This window comes from Neolamprologus brichardi, chromosome 1, assembly GCF_056152115.1.
Source record: "Neolamprologus brichardi isolate AB-2024 chromosome 1, ASM5615211v1, whole genome shotgun sequence".
In the NCBI taxonomy this organism is placed as follows: Eukaryota; Metazoa; Chordata; class Actinopteri; order Cichliformes; family Cichlidae; genus Neolamprologus; species Neolamprologus brichardi.
In genome coordinates this window covers 14,337,062-14,364,503 of record NC_142104.1, presented here as the reverse complement: position 1 = coordinate 14,364,503, position 27,442 = coordinate 14,337,062, and the positions used below count along the sequence as shown (strand labels likewise).

Here is a 27,442-nt window from a genome sequence, read left to right as displayed (position 1 = left end):
CACTAATAGTGTAACCGGCACAAAACTGTGAAACTCTGATTCGCAAATGACTCCAAAAACACAAAGTCATGATGCAGTTCACACATTTATTCGTAAGAACCAGTATTCTTTGAAATACAAAATGTAGGAATTTCAAAATACAACCAAAAGCTGGTATCATGGAGTAACTGGCTAGAGCTGCACACCCTGTACAATAACTTATTAACCAGTTTCATCACAAACTGGCTGGAAAGGTACAAAAGTAAGAGAGAACAGAGGTGCAGGGGAGAGAGAGTCAGTATAAAACTCAGGTGCATCACATTGGAGGTTTTTTTTTTTTTTTTTTAAAACCACTTCTACATGTGGTGCATTTACATTCTCCTGGCTGGCATGAGAACAACTCTTTGGAAAATACAACCTTGCCAGTTCACAAACACACATGCAGACAGTGGAAAATAATGGAATAGGACAGAACACTTATGTACAAAAGAAAGTGGGACAGAAAAAGTGACCTGAACTTGGTGAAAAAGACCACTGAAATCACTGGATTATTATCTCAACAGAGAGGTGTACAGCTTAAATATTATAGCTCAATAACCAGCATTGGATTAAATATCAGTCTGAAAGCGCAAACAACTTTTCATCGGATTGCTAGACCAGTTACAATACACTTAGAAGTATATTTTTAATAAAATACCAGCACAGCAGAAGTTATCGTACGCAACAGTTGTTTTTCTAGCAATTTTACTACCTGTTTAAGTTCCTAAATTGTTTGAGCTTTCAGACAGCAGTACCAGTAGTTCAAAAAGAGTTTTGTGCCACAATGTCACAAAAAGGCCACAATTAACTCCCTGGTCACAACACAGGTCTAAACAAGACCTGTATGATGTAAAAGGTGTTTACTCAAGTGTCTGTGCTCAATGCAACAGGTCCGAGTTTTAGCAAAAATCACTGTTTAACAAAGAAAACAACGGAAACACAACGGGTTGTGTATTGGCTGAGACTATCAGCGTGGTGTCTGTGCTGTTGCTGTAAACAAATAAAGAAAAACACATGCTATTTCGGATTAACATGTATAAAACACACAAAGAAAAGCCTGGGTCATCTCTCTACAAGATATGGCAGATGAGTTTAGTACACAAGTCTCTCTGAACAACTTAAGGGAAGAGTACCGTGTGCGAACCCAACAAGCAGCAAATGGTAAAACCAAACAACATAAAAACAATATGAAAAGAGGAATTACAGGCAAGAGTGCCTACAGTAAAGCAAGCCCATAAAAAATAAAAGAGAAATTCAGTAACTCTGAGTTCACAGTATCTTAAAGTAACCAAGAGATCATCTTTCAGAGAAAGAGGGTAAGATGGCTTCTCAAAATGTGAAATACACACACATTTTGTTGTGTACCAAAGGCCTTTTAAATTACATAGATTTTTTTTTTTAAACTATCAAGTGAAATAAAACAAGTGTCTGTTATCCAGTTTCAAACTATTCTACATATTTAACCCAACAGGCACTTGGTTGGTCTAACAAACACTGAAATTCAAAGAGGTGGGAATGCTCTATCATGTAACGAGGAGCCAAACGAGAAGAAACTGATGTAAGTTGTTTTCTAGATTTCCTTGGTGTGGAAACGCATCCCTCCACCTCCCTCCAAGTCACAATTTTGCTGACTGTCACAGGTGTTAGATTCTACTGTAAAACAGGAGCAAGAAAACCATGTGACTCTTAAAGGCCAGAATGAGGTCTGATGAAGTTTTACACCATCTCCTCCCAGAACACAAACAGGCCAGGCAAATCATTATGTAAACACCCTGCCCTGAAATACAACTGTGAGGAAAGTGTAGCTTTCAATATAAAACTGCAACTAAGTGCGTTAAACTTGATCAATGTTCCAGCACTGATTAAGTTTAGCTTGCAATTCGACATACCTAACTTAATAGCCAAATCATTCAAAAGGATCTGACATGAACATATTGTAGGCGTGTATGCATTTGACTTTTAAAATAAAAACTTCAAATTACTACTGGAGGTTTGCGTGGAGTCATCTGGCTTTACTTTTAATATTTGGGAACTTTTAGGAAATGTTATTCCCTGAAGTAAGAAAGCGCTTCTCCTTTGGTCACATCATCGCTTAAGGCTTCATTAAAAAAATAAAATAAAAATGAAACAAGCAAACCAGGTAGTCACTGTGTAACAAAAAAGAACATGTAACAAGGCTGAGAGCGATGGTCTGGTAAGCCATTGCTAGTGAGGAACTTGGTTGAATGATTCTTCTAGTTGAATGGCTACTGTGTTTTGGTCCACCTGCAAAGAACATAAAGACAATGACAACAACCCAGGATGTTATAATCACACATACATACAAATAAATAAATATATAACAGAAACTGTGTCAGGAAGTAAGAAATGTTGGCAAAAAAGTAAAAAAAATGTCTCCGTGTGGGAGAGTATATTAATAATGATCAGCTGCCACTTTCAAACACTGGAAATAAAACACACACACACACACACACACAATGATTTTTTTAAACACAGGAAAAAACCCACCTCACTGATTAAGCCCAGCTGCACCAACTCTGCGGACAAATCTTGAAAGGTCTCATCTGAAACACATACCAATGTAGTTTGTAACAGTAATTCACAGTCACAACTTCAGCACACACACCCATGAAGCTAAAGTACCCCCACACACACACCACATAAGACGAATAAAAAAACCCCCAAATACTCTGGTTGCTCTTTGCACCACTAAAACATTTTTGTGGTATGGCTGTGCAAATTTTAAATGTTATAAGGCAACAAGCATCTACTATTGAGGGTGCCGGAAGAGATTTATCAAATTAGAAGAAAAGGACAAAAGTGGTTCTGCCAGGTCAAAAACTGTTAAACCATGTTTGTCTCTTTTTGAAGTCTTAGTATCTCCCAACTCTTCTTTCTACAGCCATAAAAAACTCAAATCTAATCTAGTTTTATCTAGTTTGTCAACATCTAATCCTGTTCTTTCTTTTTCACAGCAATATGTGACTGTACACACTGTTTACCTAAAAACTGACAGAAAATGTCAGATAAAGGTGCTTACATAATTGCTAGGTTGCTCAGAATACATTAAGACATTGGTAAAATATTCAGAACAAAGTATTATCACAAATTTTGTTGCCTACTTCCTTCCAAGACCACCTGTTTAGTTAAAACCTAATGTTTTGAAACTTTTTCCTTTTTCTATAGTGGCTGCACTATTCTGTGCTTTGTGTGGTTTGTCATGGTCTGTCAATTTTTAATAACACAGCTGTCAATTTATAACTATACCAGGAATGTGGCTGGGACAACAAGCTGCAGGAGGAGACAGAGGATCCAATAACTTTGACATTAACAAACACACCCGTGGGCCCCAGCTACGTGAAGAGGGGCTTCATATTCAAGTTCAGGGTGAGGCTTCCTCACTTGTTTGCTCCTTGTGGTCTGGTATTAAGTCATTTAACAAAATTAGCACCCATTTACCTTTAATGTAAACATGTTGTAGCAGGATTTAGCTTAACCATGCAAAATGCTAAGGTGGTGAAATCTGAGTGGTTCAATGTGAGTTAGGGTTTTCTGTCTTTAAAAAAATATCCAAGACAGTTTGCAAGAACAACAAGGCGTGATTAGTAAGTGTGGGTGCGCATGGAGGTAAAGTATCATCAAGTATTTCAGTGGCATTTGGGTGCAAGTGTCCAAAAGAAGACATATGGTGTGAGAAACAGAAAATGCTAAAGAGATAGAGTAAAGTGAATGCATGCGAGTATGTGACAAACTGAGTCTGTAAATGAGAGACAGGGGGATGAAAGCCCGGGAAGAGATGAGCAGACCTTGACACAGGAGGTGACAGCTGGCAGCTGCAGCCTTTCACAGGCCTGACATTCTCCACACGCCTGCAACATTACACATGCCTACCATACCTGTTTGTGCATGTGCATTAGATCAGATCGCACTGCCAGTTGTATGTTATATTCTCATTTGCCTCCCTTCAAGCTTCTACTTGTCATTCAAAAACTAGCAAAATTTAAAAAAACAAAAAAATTTTTTCTCTTTTTCCATGATGAAGACTGATCAGATTTCAACCATCTAATAAAAGCACGTCAAATAAATTTTTAAAATAAGCACAAGATTTTCATGACACACAAGCGACAGCTAGTCTTCCAGCCTAAAATAGTCATGCACACTGTGTACATTGTGACGCCATTCAAGCTCTCTCTGGAACTTCACTCTCACTTTCCTACATGCCTCAGTACAAACACGTGGACACAGGGAGGGATACTCCATGTTAAAGTAATAAAAATCACACTCACATATTTACAACCTCGTCAACCTTGTTTACCAATACATGCAAATGGAATTCTATCATTAACCCTAAATCCAAACCTATCGACAAAATAGATATTCTTTATAAAAACCTCACTCTGAAGTCTGACATGTTTACATGTGAACCTCTACCAGAAGCCATTAAGGTTTAGCTGATGGAAATTTTAAATATTGTTTTTTTTTTTGTGTGTTTATAATGCAAGTCTTCCAAATTTTCTATACTTGATCGACAACAGCGTTTAGCTTTTTCAAGCTCACTACACATGTGTCAGCGTGTCATATGAACTGATGATAAGATATGAAATATGTTGATCTTACGAGGTAACATGTCACAGCTTAGATGTCTATTCAGTTTATCCTCCATTTTCAGCAGTAATGTAAGCTAAAAGGACAGAAATAGATTGAGAAAAGGTTATTTTCATTTCAAGTTGTTGCAGCAGGGTTGTTGTATTTTGAATTATTTTAAAAATAAAAAGAGAAAACTGCTAATGTTATAACTCTTACATGATACTTTGCTCCCTCTTCGACAGGCTCAAAGCTGCACTGCATCTGAATAATCTGCAGAAAAAGAAGAGCAGTCACAATAGAACTTTATGTGATGCGCTGTGTCTTCATTCAGTGGCCAGTTCAATGTCCATTATGCTGGTATTAGTTGTTTTACACACCTTCCGTGTCTCAAGCTCTGAAGGTTCAGGTGTTGGGGATTTGACTGGAGGGACGACTACAGGAGATTTAATAGTCTCCTTCTGAGCCTGATGTGGACAGGGCAGCCCAAATGCCGTCATTGGATAAATACCATTCCTGATCAAAAGAGAGAAAAAAGAAAGGAAAATGTGGAGAAAACATAAAAAAGAAACAAAGTGAACTGATAAGACAATGGAATAAGAATGGGAATTGGATAAATCAGTGTAATAAATATGGTTAATAGTTGAAGACAAAGGCCCAAAACACAACATTTTATTTTTTAACAAATAATAGCCACAAAATCTAAGATACTGAAAATATCACATCACATCATATAGTACTTTAAAAGATAAGTGGAGGCAGTACAAAAAACAGTCAGATGGCCCACTACTGCCTCCTTGTGGCCAGACCCATTTTTGAGCATACACAGGGTTAATAGCAGCAGCTGTGCATTTACCTCACATCCTCCAGAAACTTGTCCAGCTCCAAAGCTGGAAACTGTGAAAGCCTACAGAAAAAAAGGGAATAGTACTTTTTTGAACCATTTGAGACAATATTTAATATATTATAATGATTAATGAAAAATACAAAAAACTAAATATGTATATATATTTATTTTTGGGGGGTTATTTGACAACCCTTCAGCTATTATATTGCTGAGTAAACAGTATGTTCTACTACTAAACAACCTAGAGAATACTTTATATCACTGATGTTACTGCTATTTAAATAAGGTGCAAAATAAAAACATAATTTTAGATGTTCATTTAAACTACAACACGAATATCAGCCTTTGGCACTTACTTGAGCTGAACATCCTCTTTGGTCTCGGCAACAACCAGGTTTGGGTCCAGTTTCTTAGTGATCTCCTCGAGGGCATTCTCAGGAATCATGTCTGGGCAATTAAATTAACATAAAAGTAAATATCTTTAAATTTACACTTGCATACATTCTTGTTGCTGCATCTGTTCAAGAGGCAGGAAATGACACCATTAGTCACACTAGCTTGCGACCTGTTTTGCTCAGTACCACACCACAAAAAGATGATAATGAATTAGCAGAAAAAAAGCTTATGAAACGTGCAGTGCAATATGTTTATCACACTGTTAACAACACAGTTTAAGGTTATGTTTCTAAATTTGCTTGTTCAGATTTTAAAAAAATGTCTTCTTCATGAGAGGTTTGCAAGTTTTAAGCCTGATAAAACTTTGTCTTTGTTGGGGGGAAGGGACTTACGTTGATGGCTGACAATACAGTGTGCAGCCAGCAGTTTTAAGAGCGGTACTTCAAAGAGAGCCTGGTTAAAAAGAAGCTCCCGGGCTGTAGGTCTGGCAAGAGGGTCACATTCCAGGCACTTCTGGATTAATTCCTATATAACATAAGAAAAAACCCAAAAATTAGGTGATCTCCTGTGTGCAAGCACTTGGCAATAGTGGGAAGGAAAAACTCTCTTTTAACAGGTAGAAAACATTTGGCAGAACCAGGAGAGGGAGGGGCATACATCTGCTGCAACCAGTTGAGGGTGAGGGAGGGAGGCAGGACAAAGGAAACAAAAACTATAATATACAGAAGAAATGGGAATGAGACAAAACATTTTTTGAGCATGCAATTTAATGAAAGTAATGTTTAAACTGAAGCACCTCATCAAAAGTTTAGGACCACAAGGCCAAATCTGTGCAAAAATGTGGATTCAATGTCATTTTCTGTCAGGTAGTCACACTGTCATGACGTTCTGATGGCAAAGGCAAAAAAAAAAAAGTTCCCTTTTTGAACGCAGTCAGGTTGTTGAACTGCATAAACAGGGCCTCTCGCAGCACACCATCGCTGCTGAGGTGGGACGCAGTAAGACAGTCATTTGGAATTTCTTAAATGATCTTGAGGGTTATGGTTAATTGGAAGAACCAAAAAAATTTTACCAGCACTGAGCCGGAGGATCTAATTGGCTGTCGTTCAAGACACTGGATGGTCCTCAAACCCAAATTAAGGCTGTTACTGGTGCAGACTGCAGCCCCATAAACATCAGACGGCATCTGAGACTGAAGGCCTTCAAAAAAAATGGTGTGAGGTGCTTTTTCCTTCAGTGGAACAATGGAGCTTCAAGAGGTGCAGGGTTATCAAACGGCCGCTGGTTATGTCCAGAAAAATGTTTTGTCTTACTCCCATTTCTTGTTGTAGTATGTTGAAGCTCTACTTGGAACCTTGTTAAGATCCAACCATGCAAAATATGACTTTTTTGCCATTTTTTTAAGTGGTGTTAAACTTTTGATCAGGACTGAATAAAGATGCTGACGCCTACAAACACACGATATACTGAATCTCACCCTCTGCAGTGGGTCCTCCAGTAACTGTATGGCATTGTTGATGGCCTCCTGAGAAACGTAAGAAGAGTCTCCATTCCCCTGAATCTCCAACAGTGCCATCTGCAACACATCAGCACTCATTAACAGACAGCTCTGGGAAACAGTTTAAGCTCTTATATATCATATACTACGGGTCCCATCTCACCTCTAAGGCACACATGCCAAAGGAGTAGATGTCTGCGGCTGTAGTAACATCAACATCTACAACGGGAAAAGACAGTATGTACATATATTACATCGTAATCTAGACTAAGACCTATGATCCAATAATCAAAAGTGCGTCTTTGACAGCACACCAGCTGACCAAAAAAACCCCCAAAAACCAAAAAAAACAACCCAAAAAGAGATATTAATAAGAGCATACATGATCCTGTCGCATGAAGTACTTTGTGCCTGGAATTTAAATGGAAAAATAACTGTGCAATAAGCAAAAATATTAGAATGGGGCATAAGAATTTAGTATGCCTCCAAGGACCTCTTCCTTACATTTTATATTGTTCTATTACTTTGATGTTATATACATTTACATAAAATACTGTTTGTTTAAAAATACAAGCTTGCCATATTTTATTTAACAGAAAGGGTTTTGAAGAGAAAAACGTGTACTCTCTTAAGCTAAAGGAAAGAAAATGAAATATGGAACACGCTGACTTTTCAATCATGTTAATATAATAAAAATATTTTTGTGAGAAAGCTGAAGTTCATGTGTTTAAACATGTTTTCCAACAGAGCTGTATCATAGGTATAAATCGCTAATATCAGTAATAAGAGAAAAATAATATAAGGTCTTATTTTGATTAAATCTACCTCCATATTCCGGAGCGAAGAAGTGCAAGTTTTTCTGTTCCTCGGTACAAGTCTTTACGTGGTTGTTAATGGTGTCTGGAGCAACTGCAAATGAGATAAGGACAATTATTTTCAGAATACACAGAAGGATGAGAGAAAAGATAAGAAAAGTCTGAAAAGTACGCATAGGATAGGAAGAAGCAAAACTGCAAACTGAAAAAGAAATGAAATAAAAAACCAACCAAACAAGAAAGATATGCGATGAAAAGATGAACCAAATTCAGAAACTAGCGATGTAAATATTACCTTCTGTTGTTTAAACTTTAGTGTGGGATTGTCTGGAGGCTTTGTGGTTACACTTGAGTCACTGTAGCCATATTTACACTCAGAATTGGTTTTCTAAACCACATTATGCACAACTTTTGTTCCCTCATATGATGTGCAGGACTGGTTTGTACAAGAACAAGGCAAAGATTTGACCATTATATAAGAAGTCTGAACTCCTCAAAGTCTATTTCCTGCTCAGCTTGCAAACTAAAAGCAATAACATGGGCTGTGTATTAAATATATATTTAACACTGGCAAGACTTGAACACTTGAACATTGTTTCTTGTTATTTTGTACACAAAAATCACAGAAATTTCCTGTTTAATTCTACGAAAACTTTGTTTCTTAATCCATAATTTATTATAATTTGACTCCTTTACTGTTGCTTTGCCTTCACTACCTAAAACGCAGGGGATGAAACCTGTGTAATTTTATACCTGATCCAATCTTGATGAGGCCGTTGTGCTGAATGAAGACAGTGTCACAGGTCAGGTTGCCATGGATGATGGGAGGATCACAGGAGTGAAGATAACTGCATATCAGAAAAAAGAAAAAGAAATTACAAATACATACAATGTACTGGATTGCTATCAATGTGAGTGTATATTAAAATAAAAGAACATTTTTAAAAATGACCTTAGAGCTGAAAGAATCTGCGTGCACCATCTCTTCCAAGCCTGTAGGATCACACAATTTATCAGAGCAATTTCTAGTTGGTTTCCAAAATGGCTTGACATTTAACCAAAAAATATTACTGAAATTTTACTATAATATGAAAAGTACGCTTTGCTCCAGAAAGACAGTCCCACATTCTGGCTTTAAACATAGTTATTTTTTACCTTTAGAGAAGACTTTTCATATATTCTAGTACATATGCAGTATTATAAAGTCTTTTTTTTTTACCTTTTCATTCATGGTCTTGTGATTCTTCTTTGTCTTTTTCAGAAACTGCTTCAAGCTTCCAGATGACATATATTCAGTAATAAAAATCACCTTAGGGAGATAAAGAAGTGTGTAGAAAACACAAAGAGAGACATTGTTCAAATGTAAACTGTGATTATTTCAGGGCAATAGTAATAATTCTTATGGAGTTGACAGAATATGAAACAATGTCTCTGAAAGCCTGAGACTCACCCTGGCCCCGTTGTCCTTTTTGTCAGCCCAGTATTTGTGAAACTTGACAATGTTGGCATGCTCCAAATGAATCAGGTTATCAAATACAGCCTCTACCTTTTCCTAAATCCAAGAAAAAAGGACAGAAAGCATAGCAGTTATAATAAAATAGTACAAAATGTTGCTTTTCCACTTGCTCATAGAGAGTTCCTGTAAAGTAGCGCCCGATGACATCACTCATAGAATTCAAAAAATGCCACAGCGTCACTATGAACTTTGTAACAATGTGCCTGATCACTTTGTAACAATGTGCCTCACCTCCAGCATTTTGAAATTTTTCCTCTCTGAGATCTTAACTTCATTCCAAACTACTTCCACTCCTTCTTCTGTGTCCATAGCCAAGTATGCAGCATCAATCCCTGGGACGTTACGCTGATTCACCTACATTTAAAGGGAACAGCGGCTCATGAGATCAGATGTTTCACTACCAAAATGAAGCAGAAATCAAAAACACCTTCCTCAAGTTTTGTGTTTTCATCATCTTTTTTTATTCTCTCCAGCATTTTGTTTTCATCTATGCCTCATTTTATAGTTTACCTCAATGATCCACCCTTACCTCTTCTTTACGTTTCTGCCAGCGGCCACAAGGGCTCTCTTCCAGAATATATGATTCATCTTCACTTTCGTCCTCATCCTCTGTCGCTGAGATAGTACTAGGCTGGACAGAGGACACAGATGGAGACACAGAGGGTCCACTTTGTACCTGGTGGGTAGTACTGGACATATTTCCAGATGTGAGCTCTGGCTTTCCCTCAGTACAGGGAGTTCCCCTCTCCTCTGACTCAGACATCATAACACACAGGTTCTGAGTTGAAACAAGTGACACAATGTCTCTTTCTTGTTTCTCCTATCTCTGTTTGAACGAGTCACACATCCATCTTCTTCTCAGGCAGGCTTTTCAACAACGTAGCGATCAGAAGGGAGGACTGTAAACAATAACACATATGTATAGAACGTGAGAGAGCTTTTATAGGGTTTCTTTTTATAACAAGGACAACGTGTTCTGAGAGGTAGAAGAGTTGAGAATCATTCACATTTATGTCCATATTGTGTGTTAATAACATCTGTATTGATTAAAAATGGCTGTTCAACATCCAAAGGTGTTTTCACGAAGAATGGATGAGTCGTTAGTGCTAATAAATTAGCTACAATTCTTTCCAAGTAGTAAGAAGTTAAGATGCATTCAGGATGCATTAGCAAAATTTGTAATTCACGTTTCCTCTCCGACTCTAGTTTCTTTACCTATAATTGTGTGTTTAAGTTACTAAGAGAGGAAGCCCTGCGCTTTACTGATAGCTTAGACGCAAAATGACATTACTGTTACAGGAGACTAAATAACTCGTGTAAGTGAACTTATTTGGTTAGGTTCCTGCTAGTGTTCAATGTTAGCTTAAAGTTCAACCACCCACTCCTTGGCTAACTTTCCCCAGGCTAACAAGCTAATGAAAGGTAAATAAACAGATTGCCAACATAAAAAGTTGAACAGCAACATACTAACGTCTTACCGTGGATCACGAGAGCACCGCAAAGTTAACAAACAGCCCAGGGTTACATACTGATGAAAAAGCTGCAAAGAGACGGCAATATAAAAAATGTTAGTTCGCCATAAAAAATGTTGCAGGGTTTCAAGTCCCTTTCGCACAGCATAAGTGGGAGGGGCGGGGCAACACTTGAGGAGCGCTTGCTTGCGCACAGAAAACGCAGAGCGGTGAGTACGCTATTTAAAAAAGTTACACAAAAAGGCTACATTATTTTTGTCCAAAGCACTAGGCCTGAGTTCGAAATTTAGCTGTGTCTGGGTCCATATTTCCCCTCGATGTTGTGTGGGAGTGGTTAATATTTTTATCCGAACTTAACAACGCATGATCTAACAGACACACAAAGAAAGAAACAAAATGTTGTGTCCGATAAAACAAATTAAATAATAAAAAAAGAAGAACAATATATAGATTTTTAAAATAAAAGCAAAAATTCTGTAGCTGCCGATTATAACTTCCTATATATATATACTTTGATTTTGTTTTTACTCCATCGCATGATCATTGAGGTTAAACACCATGAAAATTGTGTGATTATTTGAATTTGAGCTATTTCATATTCATGTTTCCGCAACTGAAAAAAAACGAGTAATCAGAAAATTCCGAGTTAGGTATCTTAAAATTTCAACCTACCAAGTATTTGGTTTTGTATTTATTTTTATGCTGCACTTGTTTTTACAAGTAAATAAAATGCATTTTGCTTTGGCGACTTGTGTTGAACAACAATCCAGATAGATCCCTTAATAAGAGATACAAGTTCAAAAGTTCTCACTGGGCATTGTAATTTCATAAATATGTGCTTGTATGTCACACAACTATTTTAGTAATTAATTAAACGTACGTATCTCGTGCCGGTTAGCAATACTAAATTAATTATAAATTAAAAATAATTTCCCCCTTAAAACATTGTTTTAGCGATTGGCACTACGTGGTTTCATCGAAAGCGGAAGTTGCTAGAGGGGAACTCTCTTGGCTTTTTTTTTTTTTTTTTTTTTAGCTGGCTCGTACAGCTGTTTCACGTTGCTAAAATCCTGCGCAACCTAGTATCCACGATTTACATCTATGCAGTGATGCAAACAAGCGCGCAGGAAAATAAAGGAATTATTGTGTGGCTGCTTTTTTGATTAAAAACACTCCCAGCCCGTCTTCGCTCACTATGCGGAGGCTTCGTGATAGCAACGCGGTTCACATAGGTCGTGTATAACGGATATTTTATGGAAGGTGGAAGCAGGAGAGGCTGTGAGGCTGAGGAGTCGGGGCATCAGCTGAGCTGGGGACTGGAGCGTTAGCAAGCTAGCCTTCGTGACAGAAACGTTCATAACGGAGCAGCGACTTTTCGCTGGTTCACTTCATCATGGCCACAAATGGAAACAGTTTAACGCCTGCGATGGGAGAGATCATTCAGTTAAACGTCGGTGGGACGAGGTAAGCTTCGTCAGTGGGACACCTCAAAAGATGATAGCAATTATTTGTGAAATTTGAGCGCCTGTGGGTAATGATGTGTGTTTACATGGACAAACAGCCACGGATGTAGCTCGAGTAGACACACCACACAAGCTTGTTTACTTGATCGTTACTCCTACTTTCTTACACACGAGGGATAATGTACACACTGAAAATACACAATATATCAGTTTCATAATAAAGGCAGTTTTTTTTCTTCTTTTAGCCACACCAGTCATTGTTGTGACCACTAATTATACCTCTTGGTCGACAGATTGCCCAGTCATGATTTTAATGATGCAACTTTCTATTTTTTCACAATGTTATAATTCATACTGCAGGTTCAGCACCTCCAGACAGACTCTGATGTGGATCCCAGACTCTTTCTTTTCAAGGTTTGTAAATGCTGCCAGACTCTTGTAAAACACATGGGATATATTTGGTTAATACACGGAGCTGATTGCGTTACTGCTCTTCCCTTACTGCTGCTACCAAATAAGAAGCTCCACTTTAGTTGTAAATTGTGTGACTTCTCTGTATTGTCTACAGCTGCTGTGTAGAAAATGATCTAAATGCATATAGCAGTCAGACTCAGTGAGCATATTACTATGCACTCATTCATATTACATAATTAATGTTAAGTATGGATGCTACATTATGTCATTTCTGCCCTACTTCATCCTGCTACAATCCCAGTGATGGTAAATATCAGGGGATTAGAAGTACTATTCACTATTACCGGAAAAAGGTTCATAATAAAGTAGTCCTCTGTGCAAAAGTGTTCAATGTAAATGTTATAATAAAGGTATTGGAATGTGTGGCTTTTTTAAAATCAGATTTTAGCCTTAGAGGGAATCCTACCCTCTAAGGCTAAACAGCTGATTAGGGCTAGTCAGATACCAGAGTCGTAACAAACTCAAAACACTGGACTGGCTCACAGTTTGACAACAGCTGACCAAGTAGTGTAAATGCCTGCCAAGGCACCTGTCTGTCTGCCCGTCTGTCAGTCTATCTGCTCTGCTGCCAGCTGTCTGAAGGTTTTTTTTTTTCATGCAGACTCTTTCAACTTAATAGTCATAGTTAATAGCAGCACACACTGATATAGTAATAATTTGTATTTCAGTGTCAACAGGCTAGCCAAGTGTTTGTTATTGTAAAATAATTGCTTGTAGTGGTGACACTGGTGGTAAGTGGAAATAGAGATGTGCTTTAGCTAACTGGAGAACTCTTGTGTCTCTTTTCCAGTTTACTGAGTGGAAGGATCTCCACTCTTCGGGATGAAACTGGAGCTGTGAGTAGCCGTTGCTTCCAAACTGGGGCAGCATCTGCAGGCACCATCCAACATCAGGGGAAAGAAAAAGGACATGACATTTTGTCTGTTACACATTACTGTTCTGAAGTACGATGCATGGTGCTGAGATGAGCAGATGAGATGACATCCACTTCTCTGCTGTTGGATGACGCGCTGTTTTTGCAAGGCCACTTCTGACTTCATAACTTTAGTTCCAGAATTTGTTGTGGATTCTGAAAAGTGTTAGAAAATAAACAGAAATGTTCACTGTAACTCTCCAGAGCCATGACATTTTCATTAACTCTCCAATCAAGTGACTTAATAGTTAGGCAGCTTTTGTGTCTATTGCGACAAACAACTGGATTTTCAGTCCTCACCAACTGATTTTCTGTCTTTCAGATATTTATTGACAGAGACCCGACAGCTTTTGCACCAATATTGAATTTCCTCCGAACCAAAGAACTGGACCTGCGGTGAGCAGTCTTAATGATATTCAGAAAATATCTGTCTATTTTTTGGTGTAATTCTGTCGCTTTGTTCCTCGTAACTTACAGAACAAATATGCTGTTTGTTTCTCTCTGCAGGGGTGTCAACATCAGCGTCCTGAGACATGAAGCAGAGTTTTATGGGATTACTCCTCTGGGTATGTTGTGGAACAAAGTTTTAACAGGAAACAGAGTCAGCCAAGTATGAGTACAAACATTGTGGAAAGCTTATAATAAACCTGTTTTGCAGCCAATACATTTTGCCAGCGTTCACTCCATGTCTCCAATATCAGCAGGCATTGCATAATAGTTGAGTAGGTTGGGGGTTTTTTGGAACGAGTATAGTACAAAGAGCTGCTGTCGTTAATGTGAAATGTTGCTCTTTAGTTTGAATGTTTTTTTGAGGCTCAATTTAACCAACCTCGCAGCTGTAATAGTGTTAGTTCCATGTACTCTAATGTTGTTTTACATCCTGTTTCAATGTTTGTAACTTCCCTGCATTGTCTCTGTACTCAAATGGGAAGCTTACCTCAGTGAAAGCTGATCACCTTCTTAAACTCATTATATACAGAACAAAGTACTTGGATCTAATTTGAATCAAAGTGGACATGAACTTTGGCAAAACAAACTAAAGAACAAGATCCTGAGGAAAATTTCCATCAGTAAAGAAAAAGAAAATCAGCATCAGTAACTATATTAAGTAACCCATATTAATGTTATTATGATAATGACCTAATAATAACTTGCATATTGTTGCTTTTTGCTTTGTTTTTTTGTCTGCCCCTCTGTCTTTGTGTGCGTGCATACATGTGCAGTGCGTCGCCTGCTGTTGTGTGAGGAACTGGACCGCTCATCATGTGGTAGTGTTCTCTTCCATGGTTACCTGCCACCCCCAGGTAAAGACGTGAAACTGAGCGACACTGAAACTGAACTGAAATACATATACATATATATATACACACACATATATACACACACACATATATATACATATATATACATATATATATATATATATATATATATATATATATATATATATAGATATATATATCTATATCTATATATATATATATATATAGATATATATATATATCTATATCTATATATACATATATATATATATATATTAGGGGTGCAACGATACACAAAATTCACGGTTCGGTTCGGTTCGATACTTTGGTGTCACGGTTCGATATTTTTTCGATACACAAAAAAATGTTGATGCCTTTTTATTAATTTGTCATTTATTAAATTTTCACGGCTCATTCTGCACCACATCTCTGTGCGTTCATCATTTGTTTAAAGCCAGCTCACCTCCTGCAACCACTTTTCCGAGAATACGCGCTTCTTTTGTGGTTCGGACTCCTGACATTTCTTTGGAGGTGGAGGAACACCAAAGTAATTGCTTAAAGGAGCTTCTTCGACATCTTTAAGAGTTCTAAACAAATGTCTGTCCTCCTCCTGAAAATCTTATGTACGCAAACACGTGTTGCAACTTCTTATCTTGTGCGCGTTTTTTATTTTGACAGCGAATGCGCACCTGCGGACCACTTCTGTGCAGCCCTGGTTATTTAGCTCGTCATATTGCAGCCACAGAAATTCTTTTGTCCATGAAACCATAAAGCTGCACTTTCTTTTTGCCTTATAGTCTGATTTGTCATAACTTTTCCGTTTTGTGGTAAGCTTTTCTTTGGCTGTCACTTCTTCACCCTGACCTGTCTTATTTGGCTCAGCAGAACTAAAATATATATCCTGCTGCTTTTACACACGCACTCACATAAGCTCAGCGATTCTCTGCGCGATCAACCTCTCACATGTTTAAGCTGCAGGAGATTTCACTTGTCATGTTTGCATAGTAAGCTAACGATTGATAAGACGATGTCAGAGGAATTGGTGCGCAAATTATCATCACTCACCAATCAGTGCTATCGCTCTCTATATACAGTTCGCGCGATTGCAAAGTGAAAGCAAAAAACAAGCGCAAATTCAAACGCGATTTCAATATGTCACATATTGACAGTAGCTCACCGATGCCAATGACATAATTACCCAGCTACATTTCCGAAAGAATGCAAAAGCATTGACATATATTTTTCCTTATTACGATAGGCCGACAAGCAGAGCAGGGCAGCCCGACTGGAAAAATCGCTAGCCCCGGGAGGTCGGGCTAGCGATTTTGCGAGCCCTGTATCTGATTGAGGAATCACTCATCTTTGGAAAAGAGAGTTTATTACAGAGAAATGTCTCTTTCCAAAATAACAGCTATACTATACGCTTCTTCTGGGCTATATTCTCAGCAGCATATTAAACATATCAGGTCCCCATAAGGAGAATCATGTGCTAACGGCTGTCTAAATGACTCGGTAAAGTTTGTATGCGTGCTTGTTGTTTTTGTCTGCTTCCACTTGTCTTTGCACTAGGATGCTATCGGGTAAATGTGCAGTCATATTCGTTGTGTTCCCACTAGTGCTGTCAGCCTTAATCTGAAATAAGGTTAACGCCACAACACGGCAAATCTCCGTTAACGAGCTACCGCGGATTGCCCCGTGTGTGGGGCTGGACAGCGTCAACACATTAACGAGCTAACTGCGCTAACACACTAGTTCCCACTCATGTAATTGAGCATTGCGTGGCACATCTGACATACTGTTTTACTTTAGTCCATGACACCCTTACCTTCAGGGTCATACGTCACATGAAGACCAAAATAGTTCCAGACGCCAGATCTGAATGAGGGTGGGGGAGGTTCAATTTGCCATGTTGCAACGAGCTTAACTTCTGTCTAGCTAGCTTGCCCTGCGCTCAGTGAATCTGTGTTCGACTACTCCGCCTAGGCTGCACTGTCGAGTGCAGATCCACTGAGCGCTCAACACAGACAGCACCGTCAGAAGGAAAGTTGATAAAATAAATTAAAAATGTTGTATCGTTCGATACATATGTGTACCGAACCGAAAGCACTGTATCGAACGGTTCAATATCGATACGAGTATCGTTGCACCCCTAATATATATGTATATATATGTATGTGTGTGTGTGTGTATATATGTGTGTGTGTGTATACGTATATATATATGGAAATAACCTGCTTTTAAGTTCTAGAACAGCACAAAAGTGAAAGTCAGCAGGACTTTTTACTTATAAATTTCTGTTAATCTTGACAGCCATCCCTGCCCGAAAATCAAGCCCCGCATCAGCAGCCATTGGCTCTGCTTCAGATGAACGGCCAGGCCCTAGTGGAGCAGAGGGCTTCACCCGCGTTGGCCCCCTTTCTCACCCATCCTTCTCTGTCTCGCCTGGAACAGATGACGGCCACAAACTGGGCAAGTCGCCTGCGACATCTCTCTGAATACAGAAGATTAATAATAGTCATAATCTGAAGATTTTGCATGTGCTTACATCTATTGTAGCAAATTGTGAAAACTCAGTTGTGGAATATACTGTAGGTGTAATCTCAGAATAAAAAACAAGCAGGAAATGTAGTAAGTGACTTGTCAGTAGAAACAGCGGTCTGCCTTCTGCCTTCCCCAACAACTGTGCATCTACTGCATGTGAAGGAGCAAGAACAGTTATGATACAGTCGTATGTGTGGCACATCAGTATCTATATGCCAGTAAGAGAGTTCAGTTCATGTACAGTGTGTTTGTGTGTGTGTGTGTGTGTGCGTGTGCGTGCATCACTGCTGGAGCTAATATGATAATTTTAGAGCGTTAGTAGCACTCACTGAAGTAGCCTAGTTTCAAATTGGTCTGCTCCTTGCTAATGATGGTATCATGTGATGTACATATTAGAGGTAATAAACAGAGAGTAGAGTATCTGGCTGCTTTTAGAAATCTGAATCAAATTTTGGTAATTTAGAAACCAATAAATGAGTAATTAGGCAGAAAAAAGTCTCGCTAAAACATGAGGTTAATGGTGTTTTGTTTGTGTGTGCAGGTCCCATGGTTGACCCTAGGAAGGTGCTGATTATAGCAGGACACCACAACTGGATTGTAGCAGCCTATGCGCACTTTGTAATCTGCTACAGGTAATATTACAACATTTCTCATACAGCTCTAGCTCAAAAGTGGGACACATTAAATAATTTATAATGCACACATGCATTCATTGTCTTTTATGTCTCATGTTTCTGAGTGCCAGCATTCAAGCTGTCATCTTTGGTTTTATTCAAGTTAAATTGATTCTTTTTGCGAATATCATTTTTTTTACAACATGGACAACCTGGTAAAAATGTTATTAGGTGTAATAAGAGTGGGTATGTACTCTCACATTTATGAAAGCTCATATATCAGACTTCTTTAATCTTAACCAAATCCAACTGTTCCAGTGCAGAGGTGCATGTTTGTCACTCTCAATTTAAAAACTTAACGAGAAAGGCATAAAAATAATCAGAGGGTAAAAAGTATTTCTGTGTTCCTTTCTCTGCAGGATAAAGGAATCCTCTGGATGGCAGCAGGTGTTTTCCTCTCCCTACCTTGACTGGACCATTGAACGTATTGCACTCAATGCAAAGGTGGTGGGTGGCCCACACGGAGATAAAGACAAGATGGTGGCTGCCGCCTCTGAAAGCAGTATCATCCTCTGGAGTATCCAAGATGGAGGCAGCGGTAATGAGATAGGTAGGCTAACAAAAAAAAAATAAACAGAAACACCCTCCCCCCATTTTAAAGCTTTAGGATAGATTTTTTTAATAGGTATACATACATACCATTTTGTATCACCCGTAACTTCCTTCAATCTCTGACTTCACCTTTAGTCTACATTCACGTTTTCCGGCTTTCTACAACTTTGTTAAAGTTCATTCTCTCCACGCGCTGCCCCAGGGATTTTCAGTCTCGGCGTACCTGTTGACGATCTCTTCTTTATCGGGAACCAGCTGGTGGCTACCAGTCATACAGGAAAGGTTGGAGTGTGGAACGCTGTCACACAACACTGGCAGGTAGGAGAGCGTATGTGAGTAAAACACAGAGAGGGCTGAGTGCTTGTGATTTTCCTTGTTTGTGTTTATTAAAAATGATATGCTGAATAATTGAATTGTGCATTTGTTTAACTTAGATTCGCTTCCTAGTGAGAGGCACCAGTACTGAACTGATTTTTAGTTCCCTTTTTTTTTCTTGTTAGGTTCAAGATGTGGTTCCCATCACCAGTTGTGACACTGCAGGATCCTTCCTGCTACTGGGCTGTAACAATGGCTCTATCTACTACATAGGTACACACACACAGGTTTATGTTTTTTCTGTCTGTTACACAGTTTATGGATTTTTTTTTTATTCCAGTGGACGCCCCTGCTGCAAAACAATGATACATTTAATTTTTTTTGTGATAATTAACGGAGGGTAACCAAAACCAGGTTTAACATAATGACTATTTACATAACTTAAAATTAAGTGCACGAGTAAAGTGATCACTCTTACGTCTTGTCAAATGCCACAGACAGAGGTGTTCCTCTCTGTGTGAGCCAAGCAGTACTGCCCTTGCTTTTTCTCTTCAAACCAGGAGCAACTTTGTAACTTTGATCCATGATGATCACTGTTGTGCCTATCCAAAATTTCAGGCACTGAAGCAGATTAAAAATAAATACCTGTAAGATAAAAAACAAACAAACAAAATAGTAAAATATTCTGGAACAGTTCTAATAAATCATTCTCTATGAAATGCTTATAAAACAACCATGGCCTCCCCCACCGCCCTCTAAAAGATTAAAGAGGATTCATTCCAGGATCTGAGTCAGTGAATGATTCAGTGAAGGGCTTATAAAACCCCAACAAAGACACGCTAACATGTAACCTTCTTCTTCTTTTCAGACATGCAAAAATTTCCTCTGAGGATGAAAGACAACGATCTTTTGGTGACCGAGCTTTATCACGACCCATCCAATGACGCCATCACTGCACTGTCTGTCTACCTCACACCTAAAACCAGTGAGTGGGCAAGTTTTTCTTCCCACAGAAAAATGACCGTTACTTAGTTGTACATATTTATATTGTGCTTTTTGTTTTTCCACTGCTCCTACTCTCAGGTGTGAGTGGGAACTGGATCGAGATAGCCTATGGGACTAGTAGCGGAGCAGTGAGAGTGATCGTGCAACACCCAGAGACAGTAGGCTCAGGACCCCAGCTCTTTCAGACCTTCACTGTGCACAGGAGCCCAGTGACAAAGATCATGCTGTCTGAGAAACATTTGGTATCAGGTGAGGAAGGTGTTGCAGGCAGTATCCCTGTCTATGTGTGGGCTATAGAGGATTTTATAGGATAACAGCTGCCTGCATCTTATGTGGTTGTGTATTTGTGTCTGTCAGTGTGTGCAGATAACAACCACGTTCGGACGTGGACAGTAACCCGCTTCAGAGGGATGATCTCCACACAACCAGGCTCCACCCCTCTAGCTTCCTTCAAGATTCTGTCTCTGGAGGAAGCAGAGAGTCACGGGAGCTACGGCTCTGGGAATGATATAGGTGAGAGAGTTAAAAAGTGTGTTTGCACTGTAATACACATGAACTTCTTTAATCCACCACTGATAAGATAAACAACAAATCCCACCCTGTGCAAAATAGGGTTAGAGTTACCGGTCATCATCATCATCGTTATTAACCTTAACTGAAAATGTATCTATATGTTGGTGAAGCTCCATGGAGTGACACTGAAATAAACAAAACTTTAACTGTGATTAACCACCTTATGTAGTGGCTTTTGCAGTATTTGTGCAGTATCTTAACATCACTGAGGTGGCTTTTTATTCTCAGGTCCTTTTGGAGAGAGAGATGATCAGCAAGTTTTTATCCAGAAGGTGATCCCCATCACCAACAAACTGTTTGTGAGGCTCTCATCAACTGGGAAAAGGTACAATGCCCTGCGTCTCTGCTCCCCTGACCTTTATCTGACTTTGTTTCCTATTATCTGACATACATGATACTTTTTTTCTTTCATTAAATGTCCCTTTAGGATCTTGGCACTTCTTTTTAAAATGTACTACCGGTAAATGACTGAGTTTTTGTCTTTGTGGTTGCGTGGCTTAATTTCATTTAACGTTTTTATTTGTGTCTCAGGATCTGCGAAGTGCAGTCAGTGGATGGGACCACCATCACTTGCTTCATGGTACGGGAGTGTGAGGGCTCCAGTCGAATGGGGTCCCGACCTCGCCGTTATCTGTTCACAGGTCACGGCAATGGCAGCATCCAAATGTGGGACCTGACCACTGCGATGGACACCGCCAATAAAGGAGAAGAGAGGAAGAAAGAGGGTGAGGAAGGAGAGAGATTAGTGAAAAGCCAGAAATGTGAAGGCGAATGTTGCGTTTGTTTTAATGAAACAGTAAGTTTTTAATACGAGGCTCCTCTTGTTTCTGATAGATATAGGTGGGCCTACAGAGGAGGAGCTGCTACAGCTGTTGGACCAGTGCGACCTGAGCACCTCCCGCTGTGCGACACCTAACATTAGCCCCGCCCCCTCTCTGCTACACCACACACGCCTCCGAGAGTCCTGTTCGAGGTTAGAAAGACAGCACTCATTTATTGAGGTTACAAACCTATATATGCCGTCTGAAATATCAGAAGATGTGTTTGAATGAACATAAAAGACTTCTTCTTTTTCTCTCATCAGTCTGCAGTTACAGGCACCGGAGCCCATTCCCGAGACCCAGGCTACATATGGAGCTGTGCGACCCTACAGAGAGAGCCCCCTGCTGGCCCGTGCTCGTCGAACTGAGTCCTTCCACAGCTACCGGTGAAATATCATTTATCAAACACTTATACTAGAAGGGTTCAAATAAGAGTATACTAAGGTGATAACTTTAGGATTTCAAAACTTAACCCCCCCAAAAAAACAAAACCCAAATATTGAGACTAGTAAGCAAGATTGAGTGTTTTTCTTGTGCGATTTAACCACTTTCTAAATCAGTTGTTCTTCACCCACAATGCTGTGTTTCGCCAAAGAAGAGCTCTGGCTGACGACAGGGCAGGGAGAGATGGAAACTTTGTGGTGCCTTACGATAACAGAAGCACTTGGCTTTATAGTCGCTTTGCTTGGCATTTCAATAACATAGTAATTTGATTATGCTCTACTAATGTAAGTTCAGGAAATGCTGAGTTGTCCCTGTTTGCATTATGTTCCATTATCTATCTAGCGGTGACTGTCTATATTATCATGCTTTCATAGAGACTTCCAGAACTTCAGCCTGACTCGAGGTGTCCTGGACAGCACAGGGCAGACCCCTGATGCCCGCCGCTCTCTTTGTGACTTTGGGCCTGAAGACAGTGAGAGGAGAGCCTCAGTCTTGGAGCTGTGGGCTTCCCGTACCACAAGTGCAAGCTGTAACACAACAGCTGGAGCGTCTGGAGTATCTGCCACAAAAGCTGAATCCAGTCAGGAATCTGCACGGCAGCCTCCAGACAGCCCAATTCCAGGAGGTGACGTCAGGCGAAAGGTACATGCTCAGTCAGAAGAAGGAGAGGCTCCTGCATCGGGAGGAGACGCAGTGAAGGTTGATGGAGGTGTGAGGAAAAGGGGAGTACTGGAAGGAAGCTTTCTTGGGAGAAAGAGGGCTCCTCCAGTTCCACACCTTGCCTCTGTCCCCTCTGGATCAGAAGGCGGTGGGAGTGACTCTTCTTCAAACGCCTCTCCTTCCCCCACCAAACTGTCCACCTCACCACGACACAGGAAGCTGGTACCTGAGCCATCCAGCCAGGACAGCAGCCTGTGAGGGCGCCTTTTCTCTTGCTCTCAGTGGAAGTTATCTCGTAGAGGTACACCCTCTAGGTGATCACGATAACAGAATTTAAGAGCAAAAGAGGAACACGAAGCAAAAAAGCAGCGACAGCCCTTTCCGCCTCCACAACAGCCTTGTTAAAGTATGGTTCAGGATGTTCGTTTCTCTTCAAATCCCACACAACAGGAGTGCTGCCATGTTATACTGAGCGCAACATAAATATACAACATCCCAACGCTAACATCACTGTCAAGGCAGGAATGCATTTCTTTTTTTTCTTAGATTACTCACACTCGTAAAAATCTGCCAGGTGCCAGTGATGCTCCTCCTGTCTCTGTTTGTGTTTATTTTAGGCTGTCTTAACAGATTGCTGATAATCTTGTTAGCACTTTAAGTTTTAGGCATAAATCAGATCGTTTGCTGGCTCAGTCCTGGAAAGAAAATGTGTTTTTTCTTCCTTTTATGATGTTGCTCACTCAACATCTTAAGGAACACACAGCCACTACAAGAACAGGACAAAAGTCTGTTTGACAAGGTACGGTTGAAGGAGTGGTTGGTCACTTCTAAATGTGAAAACATGAACTAATTAACATTAATAACATACCACAGCACTAACAGTAACTAACCATTTACCAAGATATTTCAAAGTGTTTCTAATAACCTATATCAGGTATGCATTACTTTGTTCAGAACCTGATCTGTCTTCATATCTGTAACTAACAGTTACTTCTATTATCATATAAGTCCTTTTAGATGTTTTAGTCTAAAACAGTGTCATAACATGTTACCTATCACAAACTATTTCACTTATAATGGTATAAAAAGGGAACAAATCAGTAAAACTAGACCCCATTTGGTGATTGATCACCTGATTGGCTGACTGATCCGTTCAGCACTAGAGCAGTGGAATTGATCAGACCCCGAACCAGAGGCCACGATTATATCAAGCATCTCTGACACTATGTGCAATTTGTCGTGCAATCGATTTTTACTTACCTTAAATGTGTTACCTTCACTAGAATTCTAGGCAGATACTTGGATCCTAGAATACTTTGGGACACAGGGTTAGTAGTTAACAGTAGTTATTGTTGTTAAAGCAACAACACTAAAAAGCCAATAGAGAGCGAGCAGTTCAAGCAGGCGATACAACTTTACAGAGTTTGCGATATGACAGCTCAGTACTATGCAACAGTGGTTCCCGGGCGATTCAAACTGAAATCTACGTGGATAACGGCCTGCAAAAACGTCGAACCCCCGTGTGGACGAGTGCCTGCTTTTCACTTCAGCCGGCACAGTTTTACCCGTTAGTTCCAGTCAAGTTACACTGTTAATCTCCTTTTATGCTAATTGCAGTTCAACAGGCTCTTTGATCCTCAAACAAGACAAAAAATGAAACAGTTGTGTGAAGCGTTGGACTGCAATGTTAAAAAAATGTGAGGTATTTTATTAGACGATCTATATGTGGAATTCAAAGAAGATAATTCAGTGCTCGAAGCTAAAAAAAATTATATTTACACAAAATAGTAAAAGCAAATGTCTTTTTTAGTATTTTGTGGTATAGAAAGTCAAGTTCTTCTTGTCTCAACAGAGAGAAAGAACACATTTTATTGTCAGCTTGTTGTTATAGTTCACAAGTAAGAGGAACCGTTTGTGTTCCTGCTTTATCATTATTATTATTATTATTTTCACAGTGGTGCCTGTGCGAGATCACTCTAATTATTTATTTTTTTATTTTCACACTACACTCATGCTAAAACAAGGACCTACACTACATCACTTTACTCCCTTTGAAACAGGTATAAAATGTGTGTTGTGTTGAATGACTGTTGCAGTGCCTTATGTAACTTGTTTGGCGGTTATCAGTCCGTTAATGTGTTTTAATTGAAAAAAATTGTGACCAAATGCTTGTGAAGACGGAGCTCATTGTGGAGGCACGTTACAGACCTGCCCACGTCGCTGTTGGCTAGAATTGTGTTATGATTTTACTGCGGGATAAAATAGATGTAAAGAGTGGCATTAAATATTAAGTAATTAGGGATTTACCGATGAGTGTACTGTGAAATTCTGGATCGACAGTGATACTGATGTTTATTATATTGAAGTTGCTTTTGTTTTTAAAAAAATTCCCCAATTTGTTCCAGGGAAACAAAGAGATCTTGAATATGAAAAAAGTAGGTGAACTGTTTTAAAGTCTTTCAGCTCTTCATCACACTGTCTTTAGCCAGCACTGGCAACATATAAACATTACAATACTGAGAACAGTAAATGTCCGGATGTTGTGGCTGATACGTGGGCACTTAACATTACATTAGCAGACTACATTGCACATAACCCTCACATGCATTAAGATCGGAAAGTCGAAACTTCCTCCCGAGATGGGGGATTTTATATATTTTTTTAAAATGTAACTTGTACTTTTAGTTTCAAGCATACCATATAGGGTTGGAAACAAAAAATATCTGTGAGTGACGACCTTAATTAGCATAGCCATGTCCTGAAATATTAATCACACTATTCCAAAAGCAGCAGTAATGTAACATGTTTCACTGGTAATCATTTCTGAATGACGACAGAACTGACCGTGTGCTAACGGCTTGTACAAAGATGTAACATTTTGATACATTAAGTGTGTGAAATGTGGACGTGTAATCAGAACAAAATCCTGATGCGGATGCATTGATTTGTCTAATGGTGTGTTGATGTATACGCTGTTCATACAAACATAAGGCCTATATTAATATAATCATGCTATCGGACCTAACATCATTTGCATTTGCGCTATGAAGACTAATGTTACAGTAACCTGCTAATGTTTATTTTCTATAGAAACATGGAGTTAAATGAGTATTTCTGCACATAGTTATTTGTTTATCTTCTGCAGTGTCTCTTATCTGTTGCTCCTTAACCTCCCCTGGCTATGTTTACATTATATGGCAGCCAGATGCTAATGAGCGCAAAGAAATACATATCTGTTTATTTAAAAAGGCCTGTGCATTCTTGTTTTCTACATTGTGTATACATTACGCGATATTATTTACCACTGCATTGAGTAATGATCGAATATTAAGTTGCTGTAGAGTCACATTGTTCGTGCAATTGAAACTACCACTGTGTTCACTAAAACGTCTGATTATACTCAGCATGTTTCGCTTCTTTCTTAAAATTACAGATTTTTTTTTTCATTTTTATAAGTTCACATTGTTATTCTTAAAAAATATTCAACTGTTTACATAATTTACATTTATATTTAGATAGAAACATACCTTTTTATTCCAATTTACTTTATTTATCAGTGCATACGAATCATGTTTCATCGGTCTTGAACCATTTCAGTCGAGATTTCTGGGCAGATATCATCAAAGCGATATCAGGATTAATCTTATAACAAATGCTGTTCGGGTGTTTTTTTTTAGGATTAGATTTTCCTAAATGTACAAAAATGATGAGATCCTTGAAAGAAAAGTGAATTTATGATAGTTTTACCACTTAAAATTTTGACGTAAGTCGTAAGTCAGTCACGCCTGGGTAAGGTTTGCATGGATAACTAAGAGTGCGCAATTGTTGTTTTGTCTGAGTGTCACAAAGGTGTGTATGTGTGTCTCCCCAGCGCGCTCATTTCACTAACCTTCCCGTTCAGACAGTCTCCTCTCTGCGATGGCGTCTGTCGTCATTGTGATTTATGAGTTTAATAAAACCCTGAGTGTGTGTGTGTGTGGCTCAGGGCCATACTGTCCCTTACAATCACTCCACAAGCTCTCTTTTCACAGCCTCTCCCCCCTACTCTGTGGCTGACAATAGCTGTGAATGTGGCTGTGAATGTTTTAGAAGTGCCCTTGTCAGATTGGTGTCCTTGAGCGAGGGCATGCTTGTTACTGCCACTTTGTTAATTTCAAACTTGCCTTGATGTCCCCTCAAGGGACGCAGGAGCAAAACTAAATTACTGCTGCATAGTTTTGATGGAGACACCGGCCCTGTGTGTATTTGTGCTTGTGTTTTTGACTCTGTGTGTGTGGTAACTGAGTCCCTGTGCAGCTGGTGGCACAATTCTGTGTTATACTAACTCAGCAGAAAAGAGGCTTCCTAAATCTACATTTCAGCTAGATCACCATGGAGCCCCTTTTAATAGAGTGACTTCATTCATTATGTAACATCCAGTAGTATTTAACCATCGTTAATACTGTGTGTAAACAGCAACTGAGGCACATTTAAAGTGCTACATACATTTTAAGGATTATTTATAAGCAAGCTACTTTGCTTTTTGGAACTTGTATGTATTTCTACATTATTTTATTAATATTTAAACCTCATTAGCTTGAAGATTAATCTGGTACATTT

The 27,442-nt window shown here is 39.1% G+C and overlaps 2 protein-coding genes across 4 annotated transcripts; one reads left to right on the top strand and one right to left on the bottom strand.

The window, feature by feature from the left end:
* Positions 1–72: 72 nt before the first annotated feature.
* Positions 73–14,871, bottom strand: LOC102791460 (nuclear receptor-binding protein-like). 3 transcript variants are annotated; one of them, XM_006779915.3, is made up of 20 exons: positions 14,472–14,871; positions 14,019–14,152; positions 11,153–11,214; positions 10,204–10,573; positions 9,906–10,028; positions 9,609–9,710; positions 9,378–9,467; positions 9,111–9,151; positions 8,912–9,006; positions 8,169–8,252; positions 7,507–7,562; positions 7,323–7,421; positions 6,238–6,370; positions 5,806–5,896; positions 5,459–5,509; positions 4,983–5,118; positions 4,822–4,875; positions 4,636–4,699; positions 2,527–2,582; positions 73–2,283 (listed from the first exon to the last, which is right to left on the bottom strand). In XM_006779915.3, exons 4-20 carry the CDS (start codon positions 10,438–10,440, stop codon positions 2,224–2,226), a joined length of 1,572 nt encoding a protein of 523 aa, XP_006779978.1. In that variant the 5' UTR covers positions 10,441–10,573; positions 11,153–11,214; positions 14,019–14,152; positions 14,472–14,871; the 3' UTR covers positions 73–2,223. The 3 variants fall into 3 exon arrangements, with proteins under 3 accessions (XP_006779978.1, XP_006779977.1, XP_006779976.1); XM_006779914.3 differs by lacking the exon at positions 14,472–14,871 and having other exon boundaries at positions 14,019–14,290; XM_006779913.3 differs by lacking the exons at positions 14,019–14,152; positions 14,472–14,871 and having other exon boundaries at positions 11,153–12,040.
* kctd3 (potassium channel tetramerization domain containing 3) lies at positions 11,325–26,230 on the top strand. Its single transcript, XM_087834131.1, has 20 exons — positions 11,325–11,355; positions 12,407–12,610; positions 12,970–13,023; positions 13,874–13,919; positions 14,319–14,392; positions 14,504–14,562; positions 15,220–15,300; positions 17,569–17,727; positions 18,341–18,431; positions 18,833–19,023; positions 19,228–19,343; positions 19,526–19,613; positions 20,209–20,325; positions 20,424–20,594; positions 20,703–20,858; positions 21,147–21,243; positions 21,450–21,643; positions 21,753–21,891; positions 22,003–22,125; positions 22,558–26,230. Exons 2-20 carry the CDS (start codon positions 12,540–12,542, stop codon positions 23,099–23,101), a joined length of 2,571 nt encoding a protein of 856 aa, XP_087690257.1. The 5' UTR covers positions 11,325–11,355; positions 12,407–12,539; the 3' UTR covers positions 23,102–26,230.
* Positions 26,231–27,442: the final 1,212 nt, after the last annotated feature.